This window comes from Aythya ferina (genome assembly GCF_964211825.1).
Source record: "Aythya ferina genome assembly, chromosome: 8".
Lineage (NCBI taxonomy): Eukaryota > Metazoa > Chordata > Aves > Anseriformes > Anatidae > Aythya > Aythya ferina.
The window spans coordinates 24,617,209-24,631,413 of NC_140304.1; the positions used below are offsets into that span (position 1 = coordinate 24,617,209).

Sequence of the window (14,205 nt, forward strand, 5' to 3'; positions counted from 1 at the left end):
AGGCTTCACAGCTGTGGGTGATGCCAGGGTTTGCCCTGGAGCCACGAGGTTCAGAGACAATCCTTAAAAATAAAGCCACCTACCTGGTGATGACAAATGTCCCTGATCAGCCAGCAGGGACATGGCTGAAGGGCACATTGTGGCCAGGTGATGGGGTGGGGACACACCAAGGACATGCAGGACTCACCTGTGCTTGGGATCTGGCCCCAGGCAGGACCACGGAGCTGGCACCCATCGCAATGTGAGGCAGCTGAGGTGTCGCAGCTGCAGCATGTTTCTGCAGAAAAGATAAAATCAGGAGGTGAAACAACCTGCACGCTCAGAGCTGGGGTTGGAGGGAACCACAGGGCACCGCAGCCTTGCAAAGGGGAAAATATAGCCATGAATAATTAAACCTAAAACAAGAGAGCTGTCAGATCTATCTGTCCAGCTTGCTTGTGATCATCAGCTCATCCAATACAACAGCTCCACGTTTGTGCCCTCTCCAGTGCCCCGGGATGTTTTATGGAGGCAGGGCCAGTGCTCGCGTGGTCAGGGCCAGTGGTTTCGGGTTAAAGCAACACCATCAAAATCAGCTGGGCAGGCTCTTCCTGGTAGCTGGCGAACCAGCCCTGCCTCTTGCTTCAGTGAGTTCATGCAATAGCAAAATCTTTTAGTTTTTCCTTTTGCTGAGCACCGTGGGGTGCAGTTTCCCCCAATAGGGTGGGGTGAGCCGGCAGGGACAAACCCTCCTGCCCCACAGAGCCACCAGCACCTGGGGACACATCCCCAGCACCTCATGCTCTCTGTCCCCTGCCACAGCAGGGTTTGTGCTATGTTGCTTTCTTCCTCCCCAGCAACCCAACAGGCACTGAGTCCATGATGCTTGCCCCCAAATGATGTGGGAAACCCCAAAATGTCCTGGGACCTCATAACACAGAGGCTGGGGCAGCTCTCCAGCAGCTGGTGCCCAGCCAGGAGGAACCTTTCAAATAAAATGCTACTGAGTATGCTCAAATCCAAAGCTGGGGGGCTTGGATGGGCAGCAAAAATCCCAAAGGGAATTCATGGCCAGGTGAAAGCAGCCACTCCGTGCGAGGCTGCAGGTTTCGGAAGCCCCCCAGAGCAGGGAGGCAGCGGAGCCACGCGCGGTCCCAGCTGTGGGTTTGGGGCAGGAGGGGACTGTGTCGCTGTGAGGAGGGCATTTGTCCATCACGGAGGAAGGAAGAGGGTGTTCTAGTCCTGCTCGTGAAGGCAGGTGCACGGCTGAATTTATCAGGGAGGGAAGGAAGCGGGGAAGGAAGCGGGCCCGGAGCGCTGGATGGCTCTGCCAGACCTCGCAGGCGCTCACGGGAAGAGGCCCAACACCACCACGGGACTTCACATGGTTCAAGGCACAGCACACCCCAATGAACACAAAAGGGAGCAGGGGTTGCTCTGTTTCTTTCCAGAGGCAGAAGACTCCTCCGGAGAAGTTTGCGTGGGCCGTGCAGCGCCAGGAAGAGCAAGCTGCCCCGCCGGAGTCCTTCAGACACTCAGAGATAGCGCGCGGGGACTTCCTGCGCAGGGACCGCAGCCTCACTGTTCTCCAGGCCTCTAATCTTCGATCGCCAAGCACAGGAAGAAACAGACACAGATGAAAAAGCACCGGGCTCAGCATTTTAAACAAGGGCACGAGCATTGTTCAGTCTGCACTTCCTCGACTGTCGCCTTTGACAAGGCAGGGCGCGTCCCCGGGGAGCGGGACAGCCTCCGGCTTTCCTGGTGACGTGAGGCACATCTCCCTGGGGTGACAGGGGTGGGGGCAAGCCCTGGTTTCGAGGTGCTGATAACCAAGAGCTTCTGGCTGTAAAACTGGCTTCTCTGCTCCTAAGAGGAGCTGCTGTGGCACCGAGGTCACAGCTCGTGTGGCACCCGCCTCAGCCACAAGCTCCCTGCTGCAGGGGCTGAGGTCTACACAGGGCCCCGAGGAGGTTTGGGTTTCTCCTCCATGAACATGCCCCCTTGAGGGCTACTAAAGAGAGACGCACCCAGCTCAGGAAGACCCTGGCCCTCAAGTGGCTGGAAATCAGCAAAAACTACTTGGAAAACTGCTGCTGGAGTTACTGGGGCCCTGCATCCTTCCCAGGGGGAGTGGGACCCTTTGGCTCATTACACCCCACTGCCTCCTGTTGCTGCTTGCCCACACAGGTCAGCCTGGGTGGCTATATGCTTTCCTAGCACAAAACTCACCCTGAGTTAACAAAGTTGAGCAGACAGGCTGTGTAAACTGTGTGCTCAGAGCGAAGGGACATCTTCCCTCTAGTGGTCACACAGCACAGCGTCTCTCACGGTTACCCAAGCTACGACCAAAAGGTTTATTTCAGCAGCTCTTAGGCTCGTCACACACCCCAAGTACAAGTGTCTGACAAACCCTACGTGAGTTTTTAGTGGCTTAGACCTGGAGTAGCTGCTGATGTGCGCCGAGCTGCACAGGGCCTGTGGCCAGACCATGCCAAGGCTGCATCAGTGGAAGAGGTGGGAATAGCTCCCAGGTTGTGCAACTTTCAGCTCTGTAAGCCCTCAGCAAGTCTTCCTACCACTGTGCACACACAAACCTAGCAAGCTCTTGGCTCTTCTAGTTTGTATAGACACAAGGCAACCCCAGGTCATCAGCACAGTCAGGAATTCCCGTGCCCAGTGGTCTCACCCTGACCCAAGGAGGAAACATGTTATGGCACATGAAAATACCTGAAGAAAAAAGCACTTGCTCTCTCCATCGGTTGATCCCACCTCTTCTAGGGCCAGAAAAGGTAGTCACCCCCTTCTCTTAGTAACATGGGTGTGAGTGGTATGATCAGCTTTGCTTTTTCAGGTAGGGCCTTACTCAAAAATACATCCAGGGTGTGCAACACAAAAAAAAGTTTCCTCCTTTATATTGTACCATTTTTTTCTGTCTTAAAACCCTGGAGAAGTTCTTAGCTTATGACTAATCACCCCATGGCTTGAAGAAAACCTACTCAAATTACAGGTAGTGACTGCTCACAGCCTTATACTGGAGACTTTGGTCTTTTAAGCTTAGAAAGAGGCTCAGGCGTGGATCTGGAGGCCTTGAATTTCACTCCTGTTAGCAATTACTCATCCAGGGATGTTGTATTATAGCTGTATTAAAAATGAATACAGCAACTTTGACTTCTTCAAAGCAGGGAGTGAATAATGAATCAAAACTGCTCTTATTTCAGCTAGGGGAAAATGATAAATGGAGCACGAATGCTGAAAAACAGAAGGAAAAATGCTCTTTAATAAAGGTGATGGGCTGTTCAGATTATAACAGCCCTATCCACACCTCCCTTGATTACTCCCCTGCTGTGCACACTTTCTCAGACCCAACCCAACCAGAAACAATGGCAATACCAGAGAACAAAACCATCTCCTTGCAGCACAGCCCCAGGAGATGGACCTCTCCTAGAAACATATTTTAATGGACAAGAGTTCATGCCTAACACACAAAAACCACTGTTAACCAGATCTCATCAGTAAAACCTCACTATCTGCCTTTAGTGCTTAGTTGAACACTGTTCACGTCCAAGGAAGGGGCTCTAAGTGTGGTTTGACAGTATTACAGCAACAGGGTCCTGCAATTACACTAACTAACAGACTGTGTAAGGGCACTTTGTAACTAAGCAAACCTGTATCAGGTCACGGTTAAGGGTAGCATAAAAAAATCTGTTACCAGGCCTGCCCCCCAAATTGGTCTTTTTCTGACAGAGAAGTTGCTTCTCCTCCTCCCTATTTCTTTGGCAAAGGAGGAAATGCTTACCAGCTCCAGCAAGCAGATGGGAAGGTGTAACGTGGGCTGGACATGACGGATAACTAGCTCTAACGCCAAGTTTGTGTCAGTGATGTGATGTGGACAGGGGACTTATTTCAGTGCTGCTCCTGGTTGTCTTCTGTTTACTTACCAACATGTGCAGTGGTGGCACATGGATGATCCCTGCACAGGCTGCCCTTGCCCACAGAGGCCTGTCTGCCTCTGCTGGGAAAGAAAACGAGGAGCTCAAAGCACAAACTCTTTGGGATTCGTCTGCTGAAAGCAGGTTAAAAAAAAAAAAAAAAAAAAAAAAAAAAAAACACCCCACTGCAGTCTGTAAAGCCAGGTTCCTGCAAACACTGCTACAAACATGCCAAAGTGGCTGTGCATATCCACACTAATGCATTTTTTCCATGAGTTGTCATTTAGCAATTGAAGAACTGGTCGGTGGCTCTAGCTCTGTTATTATACCATTTCATCTTGCTTTTATTATAAGTAGTGCTGTTCCTGATACAGAAACAGGAGCTATTTTTGTCCCTTTAAATACCGTTTGTAGAGCTGGCTGAGTAGATGCCAGTCTGAGAAAAAACATGCTATAAAGCACACAATAATTCATCTACGCTATTCAAAAATATACAAAAAAAACATGTTTATAATACCCTATTCCTCAAGAAAAACAACTCTGAGATAGAAACCCAGCAACAGGATGAAATGGATATATCAATTAAGAAGCACAACATTCCCAGAACAAATCTAAGTCATTCTGTTCTTTAGTCCTGAAAAACCACGCAGGCCGCATTATACATCTGGATGAGGAACCTCACATACAAGGTAACAAAGAGGAATCTGTTTTAGACCATCAGACCCATTCTCTTTTCTTGACAGACGAGGCTATATAAATTCCACACAAATTAAAAAGCACTGGACCGTGCAATTATAATGGCAGAGGGCATTTAAAATGCCTTTATTGAGAAGAAACACCAATTGTTATCTCTGTGGTGATGTCAGTATACTCCACGATACAGCTCCTGCTCTGACATTTTATTTCAGATCTCAGAAGTACAGCGTGCAGCAGTTAAGTTACAGGAAGGAAAAACAGCTCCTTCTGACAACGTTACCCTGAAGAGCAGTGCTCCAGTTGGGCAATTCGTTACCACTGCTCAAATGATCCATGTCCTCAGCTTGTATCAGTGCCAGGCGGGCTGAACAATCACACTCCCAGGATGTCTCCAGATCCCTCCTGTAGCCAGTCCAACTCCACAGAACGGAAGAGACAGGAACCAGCTAAGAAACCCTTTGACTGCTGCTGGTTTGCTTCACACGCAGGTCAGTCTCTATGACTTGTCAGAAACCTGACTAGGTCTCAGTGCTTTCCCAAGTCCGCTTTGCTCAAGCTCTGCTATAACTGACATGTATTTAAATTCGTTAGATCTGTGGTTGAAGGTCTCCACTAATTCATAGGTCTCAGAGCGATCCGTTGCATAGAAAAGCTGCACCTGATTCGCCAAGCACTGGGCTTCGTGGACCACCTGCGAGTTTAAACAGAGAATTTGTTAACATTGGGTTTTGTTCTTTCCCACTGAAAAGGACTCTTCAGGGACTCAAAGTTATGCTCAAAAGACTCAATCTGAAGTCATCCTCATTTTGCAGATCTCTTCCCAAAACCATCTCCCTCTTGTTCCTGACCTACTCAGGCACCTGAGCACCGTGCCTACAAACTGGTCTCCTGCTGAGCATACACCTCAGAGGTCAAAGGTGCACCCTATCTGTCATGATCCCTAACCCCTCTAAGGCACTGGAGATTTACCAAAGTCACATCTTTCTCCTCCTACGGTTGACCCACATTGCAAATCCTGATTGTCTACTCTGAAATACAACAGGGAAATGCATTACCACACAGTTTGGGAAGTGGTGTAAGCGGGTCAATTAGAGGTGGGATGCTTTAGTTATCATCTTGTTCCACCGGTATAATCCCTGGTGCCATTAGTCCTAGCACTGCATTATTGCAGATATGCAAATAACAGTGCGCCCACACGCAGGGAAAAGAGCAAAGACACAGAAACTTAACACAAAGCTCTGGGTGTCTCTTGCTTTGTCCATCAGTATTAAGTTTCAAAACACTGTTTCAACTTGTTAGCAGGTAGCAACCACTTTCAAAATTGCTTCCACTAGCAAGAAGACCAGAAGCACCTCTAAATTTTGCTTATGTTTTACAACAATAAATACAAAGAAAAAGAAAAAAAAAGTATGTACGAGCTGCAAACACCAGACGGTCAAAATGCTGATTTCCTCCAAACTTTCCCTATAGTTTACTAAATAGATAAGTTAAAGAAATCCAGCACAACCACTGTTTGGGAAATTGTCTTTTCAAGACTTAGTTTTTAATTCAAAATTATAGGAGGAATGGCAGCATAAAATGAAGGGAGCCAGTGATTAGATTTCTCTTACCAAGAACTTGGAGTCCATTTCTGCTGTCATTAGTACTATTCCTTTTTCCTTCTGCAACTCAGGATAATGGTACAGGACCAGCTGGCTCGGAGCAGATTCACCTTGGGTCTGAAGGAAGAAAACAAATCTGTTCGTATCCCATAAAGAACTTCAGCTTTATTGCAGATTTTGAGGCTTAATTATAAAACTTTTGAGTATTAGCTGCTGTGGAGACAATTATTTTTCAGTGCTTAAGAGTCAGTTCTAATTAATAGTTCATTATTCCTGGTATTTACAGAAAACAAGTGATTTGCAAGCTCAGGTTGGAGTTCTTAACTAGAATCCATTTTACAATTAAAATAACCTACAACTTCTAGAAAGAGATTTAATTTCATACCATCAACTGGTACTCTAAGTAGTTTGTGCAAACAGCTCTAACACTTTTGGCTATTGTATTTTGAGACTGCTTGACTTTACCTTATTCTTTAAAGAGACATTTAGTACTCATAAACTTACTGAATTCCGATAATTTAGGGCAGTTTTACACTGAGAATTATTTTCAAGTTAAGCTAGAAAACCTATTCATTAAATTCTTTAGCAATTGTATATTGTAATATTCTGACACTCTGCATTTTTGGATCCTAATCCATTTTTCAACTTTTTATGATAATTACTTACCTGGACATTTATTAGAGAAGTAAAGTGCAATTCTGTTCCTGACCACTGCCCCACAAAGAACTCATAGCCTTCTTTTCTTGGCAAAGCGTACAGGAACTGCAGAGAAGTGATAAATAATTCTCCTTTTCATAAAATAAAATGAACAAGAACACCCATGTCATACTGGCCTCCAGCATAAACTCCTTAGTGAGGAGCACAACAGAAAAAAGGGTCTCTCTGCTTTACTAAAAATGATAGGACAGCAGGAACCAGACTTCATGACCCGGGAGAGTGACTCCAGTCTGATAACCACTGCCCCAAGGCTCAAATTTAACCTCAGACCAATACAGAAAAGCCTGCGCTGCTGCTTGGTGGACGAGCAGAGGTCATTAATTTTCAGAGCAGGCAACAAAACAGCATTACCTTATCAGTACTATTTCATTAGGAAATCCTCCATGTTGGGACGTATTTTTTTTTTTATCAGTATTTTATGAAAAAAAGGAAAGGACTGTAGAGAATATTCAGACTCTGACCTGGTAGCTCACTTCTAAAATAAATTAACAACAGAAATGGTCAAATGTAAGATGAGGAACATTCAGAGTTTGCAGTCCTGTACAGGACTTGCTCACATACCATCTTCCCACACCAGGAAGGAGGACAACACAGGAGCAGAAAAACAAGCAGAATACCTGACTGTAGAGCCAGTGGGCTTTACAGAAATGCACTTAAAGCTACAAGCAACTTCCCAAGCTCCAAGTAGCTGAGGAAGTCAGACATATTTGAGCATGGCAAATGGAAAACCCAGGATCAAGTCAATCTGGTGAAGTTTCCCATTTAGATGTAAAACAAAGCACTCAACTCCGTGAAGTCTAGCTACCTTCTGATTTTATAAAGCAGTGAAGGATTTCATTTGACTTAGCAACGTGCGATTTTCACTGTCCATGCTTCAGTGCACAAATTACTCTAAAAGCACGCTACTTTCAACAGAAAACAATACTAATCCAGCAGCATGTGGAACAAACCAGCAGAAACATATTCTTTATCTTGTTAGCTGTTCTTGTCTTTTGCAGTTTAACTTCTTTAAAGCAACAGCATGCTCATTCACACGTTTTCTAATTGAAATTCAATTTTCCAATTGAAGTTTACCACAAATCCACCCAAGCCCCACGAGAAACTGTGAACCTCAGCCTTAGGGATCCCCAGTATTTTTATGCACTTCAACTGTAAGACGAGAACTCACTTTCTCCGCATAATACAACAGTGACACATAGCTTATAGGTCACAACAGTTCCTCCAGGTTAAAACAAGGATGCTTTAAGCAACAATGAAAAATATACAGGAACATTACTGAAGCTGGCCTAAAAGGTCTGGCTCTTCACAACGCTGCACGGAAGAGATTTAACCACAAGACATCAATTAATGGAAAGCACGTAGCTAAATCATTCCCTAGGAGATTTCTGTGCTCACCTTTCCGAACCCCACACCTCTTATATCTAGATACCTGATCTCTAGATCAATCTGTTTGATATACCCCAATAGCCATTGCTTGTATCTGAACACTAAGACAAATATTCCAACACCTGGATTTTACTAATTGAGCTGATACAATACATCTGAACACAGGAGGGTCAAAAGTTTATGAATTAGGCTTCAGACAGGAGAAATGTATTGCAGCTATACATCAAGGCACCGCGATCCTCTGCCATACATACCGACGGACATTTCTGGGCTCTCTTCCACATCAAATCAAACTTCTCTGCCTTTGGGGAAGGAGAAAGAAATTCAAGTTTCACAACACGAATGTGGATGCACAGTTGTTCAGAACTGTCTCATTAACCTTTACAGGGCACAACTTCTACTTACAGAAGGTCTCACTGAGGGAACAGGTAACAATGAAGGCACAGAAGATTACATTAGTTCTCAGCTACCTAAATGTCATGGGTATCCTATTTTAACAATGCTTTCTCCAAGAGGCAGAAGGAAACTCCTTGGATCCAAAGCTTTACTTGTTGGACGTCGGAGTCCCACACTTTAGGCTTACATTAAAACCTCTTTTAGTAATAGTTCTACTGCATCATTTGGCATCAACAGCTGAATGAGATGACACATCCTTGGCCCCAAATTATGGATTTTACATCACAGTCATCTGTTCTTCAGTATTAAAATGCAATGGGATATATAAATAACACGCTTATTGAACAGTTTTACACGAAAACCACAAATATATTTAGTCATCCCTGATGGAAGCTGGCAATCTCATTCACATGTCCTCTCCATGTTCCCCTAAATCTCTTGCCTGGTCTTTTCTTGCCAGCACCATATATTAATACCTACTCTGTGGTGTTCAGGAAATAAAGCATACGTCATTTACCAACACAAAATTCCTTCATGTATGCTTTCGAGCGTTTGAGAATTATGCAAAGCCTTTCTTGCAGCCAAGAGAAAACTTCTGGCAGAAGCCAGCTTTTTCCCCCCTCGATAACACCACAAACTACCTCCCAGTGTGCCTAGAATCTGGTCTGCATTAAAGCTTTAAAAAGCTTCCAAAGCTTTCCTAAAACAGCACACCAAAGAACACTGCCAGCCCCACTAATGAAAGGCCTACACCACCTTAACTCAAGTCCCTGCTTTGTCCCTCCACTACAGTAAACGTAAGATTGAAATTGTTTTCAGAACATCCATGTGTGAGTGCTGAATGCTGCTTTGCATGGGCACACTGAAACACAAAACCGCTTGATTTCAAACCCCAGAATGTGATTTACAGACCATACAGCACTTTGAATGTTCGGAACAGCCTCCCACCAACTTCAGCTTGGATACTTTAAATAAAATATGTCTGGAAATTCAGAACAGGTGTACAGAAAGAAGCACTAGCTTTGAGACCAACTGATCGCAGAGAAAAGGTTAAACACTTTTGGAAACAAAAGCCGTTATTCCAGGCACTAAGATCACTCATCCTGGAAAGACAGTTTTTTTCTTGAACTCTCATTTTCCGTCAATGGTTACTTCATTCAATGATTGTTACCACAATCACAACTAGAAATTGTCCTGGTTTTGTCTGGGCTAGAGTTAGATTTCCTCCTAGTAGCTGCTACGGTGCTGTGTGTTGGATTGAGGATGAGAACAATGCTGATACCACACTGATGTTTCAGTCGTTGCAGAGCAGTGCTTGCACAGAGCCAAGGCCTTCCCAGCTTCTCACATGGCCCTGCCAGTGAGGGACTGGGGGTGCCCAAGGAGCTGGGAGGGGACACAGCCAGGACAGGCTGGCCAGAGGGATGTCCCATAGTGTGCATGCCATGCAGAACAATAAAAACGGGGAGCGTTGGCTGGGGAGGGGACAACTGCTGCTTGGGGACTGGCTGGGCATCGCGTGGTAAGCAATTGCATCGTGCATCACTTTCTTTGCACATATTATGGTTTTGCTTCCTTTTCTGTCCTATTAAATGGCCTTTATCTCAACCCATAAGCTTTTACTTTTATTTTCTTTTCCTGATGCTCTCCCCCATCCCACTGGGAGGGGGCTGTGTGGTGCTGAGCTGCCTGCAGGGTTAAACCGCAACAGAAAAAGCTTTGCACGCTGATGTTCAGAGAGTGTAACTACAGAGGAACTACTTACAGGAATAACTGCATAAACTGTATCTTTTGCAGAAAAGTACTGATTCCAAATCTGCAGGAAACAAAGGAAATCTACCATTAAAAATCAAGCATCCACCAGTAACATTAAAAGCTTAAAAAAGAATTCCATTTACAAACAATCTTTGTACGCACTTCGAGGGATCATTTTTCATTTAAGCCCAACTGACTCTCCTGCTAATGCAATACACTTCTAACATTGCAGAGTACTTGTACCAAATGACAGATTTCCATTAGATAACAGAAAAAAGCAGCGCACTCAAGAGGCAGCTCAAGATTTACTGGCTCCAAGAATTGTTTCTTATATTCTTTACAACAGTCACGCCAGCAATGTCTGGAGGATTTTTGGTTTTGTTTTGAATAAAGAACAAGGAAAGCATTTTCAACAGCAGACAATCTTTCAAACACAGCTTGATGGCAATACCTGCATAAAAGCTCATATGAAGTCCTTAATAAATCGACTAGTCCTACATGACTAATGAGAATTATCAGAAAAATGTTTAAACAATGAAATGGGGAAACTCAAAAGAAATAAATTATTGAATCCACTCCCAGCTACAACTGGTCCCACGTCATTCCCTGCAGAACAGAATCGCTTCTATAATGTTTTCAAGCTATCAGGAAAGCATCAAGGTGTCTGCTTTAAGTCCTGCCAGAAGGCTCCTTTGTATATGTTGCTGCCTGTTAATGAGCATGCCTACATAAAGTTTCTTGGCATACAATTTGATTAGGAAAAACCTACCAGACCCAACTCAAGCAACATCAGAAATATGGAACAAAAATTACTTACAACCAGATAAAAGGGAATGCAGTGCAAAGCAAGAAGATATTAGGGAGAATAACTCGATTCACCTTGTCCTTGAAACAAACACATCCGCCTCCTTCTAACCCTAACCATCTTTAGTACGAGTGCATAGGCTCCTGAACGACAGATAATACAAAGAAAGATAGAAGACTGCAAAAGCTTTAATTCCTGCAAAATAGTCACAGCAAAATCCACATGAGCTACTGCCAGGATTTCCCTCTACCTGTCTTCAAACCTACAGGATCTTGCTGATGCCAGTTAAACAGCTACACATTAAATGGCAGTGGTAAGATACAGCAGAGAGATTTTGAGTGATCAAGTCCAAATGTAAACTATTATCATGGGGGTACATTCTAGGTGGACTTCCCTATGCATAGAAAAATACCTTCTACTATTGATATACATGTGAATGTACTTTTTTTTTTTTTTTTTTTATAAACATACAGCCACAGCCACGTTTTACTTTCCGTCTTATTTTCAAGTAAAATTCCCATTCTCCCACGTAAATTACTATTAACCACAGATGTAGAACAAAGTTCAGTCTATTTAAATCCATCACCTGTTTTATTTCCTCTGCTGATTTGTCTTTCACCATCTCCACATTAAGAATCGAATCAAGTGTCTGCAAGAGAGAGCATAAGGAATCTGGCACAGTTAACAGTTCTCTGATTCAAGTGAGAATCCAGAATGAATGGATGGATGCAACTACATAGAACAAAATCAAGCTAGAGGAACTTAATTCAATTTACAATGCATCTTAGTTCTCTTAATTGCCATAGAAACTAGTAAATAGTTTAGTAGTGACACAATGAAAAGTGGTTTCATACATTGAAGCAGAATATAAAAGATGCTGTCAGGACACAGAACAGACTTTGCTCCAGACACACGTTCTGTTGGCAGCTTTACAAAGATAGCTAAAATACAGGAACGTTGAAGAAAATAAAACCTTCCTCTTGTCCCTCTACTGGCTGAATGCTGGAAATATATTTTAACATTGCAGAGACAGCTTAACCATTTTGATGTATTACTGCAAGCTTTCAGATTCTCTAACTAGCAGGAACTTCCAGGATATCTGAGAGAAAGGACTTGATAATAAAAACCCAGAGAGCAAAGAGGTTTAAGACTTGAACATAATCCCAATAGTAAATGAAAATCTTATTATGAAGTGCAGCATAAGAAACTTTACTTGTACCTCAAAAAGCTCTTGGGCAAAGTACTGATGGTAACACTACAAATTAACATCCATCCTTTATTTGCTGGCACATCCTCTAACGCTTTGGTTCATCTCCCTCACCTTATCCCGTGTGAATCCTCCCTTTGACATCTTCATGCCCAAGCCTTCTGCCTAGAAGAAAACATCCTTCTTTAATTTTTGTAGCTGATGCTTTAGTAACATTTATTTGCCTTTCCTGGCACGCATATCATGCCTGCTGACAAAATCTTCCAAGTATAAGCTCAAATTTAAGATACTTAAACATTACTATAATAAAATGCACTGTAGCAAGTTATTGATAAAGAAAGGTAAGCAGTAACTTCATGCAAATTATGAATTACAAGGTCAGAAAGGATTAGTTAAAGGAAAATATTATTTAATTAGGATCTGGTATTGTTGAACTTTTGTTTTTTAAATTCACTACAGAATGATAAATGCAAGCTGATGTCACTCCATCTGGCCAAACTAATCTGGAATGAATTAAATATTTAACTAAGCCCTCAAGCTCAGAGCCTACTGCCTAGGAAAATAGCTAAATAACATGTTGGAATACAGAATTATGTTCTTAGCCACTAGAGAGTAAAATTCTGGGGCTCCTTAGCAGCAAGAATGCTGTACGGTTGTAGCTCTATGCTGATATTACGTAAATGACAGAATTACAGCTTCACTGCATGCAAATTACAAAGAAAAATTGGCCTTGCCTTTTCTTCCATACATCTGACAAACTCGGCTTGCTTGGAGTGTCCCACTGGCTGCTTTTTCACTTCATTTCTTTTTTCCATACGGGATTCAAACACATCTGGGCTGGCTCTGAATCAGAGAAGAGACTATTAACGGTGCCAAGTGATTAAAAGGCCAAATGGCGTTAAAGCATTTCCTGTGGTGCTGACCATACACTTAACCTGTTTTAGTTTCTTCTGCTGCTGTGTTAGCGAAATTATCTCTTAGCAAATTGATCACGTTGGGGTAGGACCCTCTCATTTATTTGGAGGCAACGACGTAAGGCAGCATTTGGCCTGAGGTTTTGTTTGGTTAGAGGGGCACAAGGATAAACTAAAGGACTTTCAGCCTAGTCCTACGGGCACAAAGGTGCCCCAAGGCAGACAGACAGCAGCCTCCAGACATGTAGGGATGGTGCGGCCCCACAAAAAAGATGGCAAGGGGATGGCAGGCTCTAAGTTCACCTGGCTTTTAGGGCACCGAGCCCCTTAAGGACAGTGTCCCCCTGCACCCTCCCACAGCCACGACCTCCCTCGTGTCTCCCACCTCAGACCACGGACACAGACTCCCCCCACTTCCCCCAAACCCAACCCCAAACCCTCCGAGCCCCACTTTTTTCCCCCTTTTCTCCCCCATCCCAGCCACCTGCGCAGCTCCTGGATCTTGTGGCGATACTTCCCGTAGAAGGGGTTCTCCTCCAACGCCGCCTCCCCGGGGCCATCCCGGGGCCCCGTCCCCACCACAGCCCGGCTCGGGGGAGCCAGCAGCCCGAGGGGCCGGAGGGCAGCTCGGCTCCTCAGGGTCGCCCCCCTGCCCAGCCCCAGCCCCAGCCCCCAGGCCTGCAGCAGCGGCCCCGCCATGGCTGCCCGGGCCCGCCCGCCACACGGCTCCGCCCGCCCCGCCATGCCGCGCCGCTGCGTTCCGCTGAGGGGCAGCGCCGCCGAAGCCGGGAGAGGAGACACGCAGGTTAAAAAAAAA

General features: G+C 44.7%; 1 protein-coding gene across 1 annotated transcript; it reads right to left on the reverse strand.

Moving 5' to 3' along the window:
- Positions 1–4,703: 4,703 nt before the first annotated feature.
- Positions 4,704–14,147, reverse strand: ATPAF1 (ATP synthase mitochondrial F1 complex assembly factor 1). The gene is made up of 9 exons (XM_084528076.1): positions 13,873–14,147; positions 13,209–13,317; positions 12,589–12,639; positions 11,854–11,916; positions 10,473–10,523; positions 8,566–8,613; positions 6,875–6,970; positions 6,218–6,325; positions 4,704–5,298 (listed from the first exon to the last, which is right to left on the reverse strand). Exons 1-9 carry the CDS (start codon positions 14,130–14,132, stop codon positions 5,104–5,106), a joined length of 981 nt encoding a protein of 326 aa, XP_084384202.1. The 5' UTR covers positions 14,133–14,147; the 3' UTR covers positions 4,704–5,103.
- Positions 14,148–14,205: the final 58 nt, after the last annotated feature.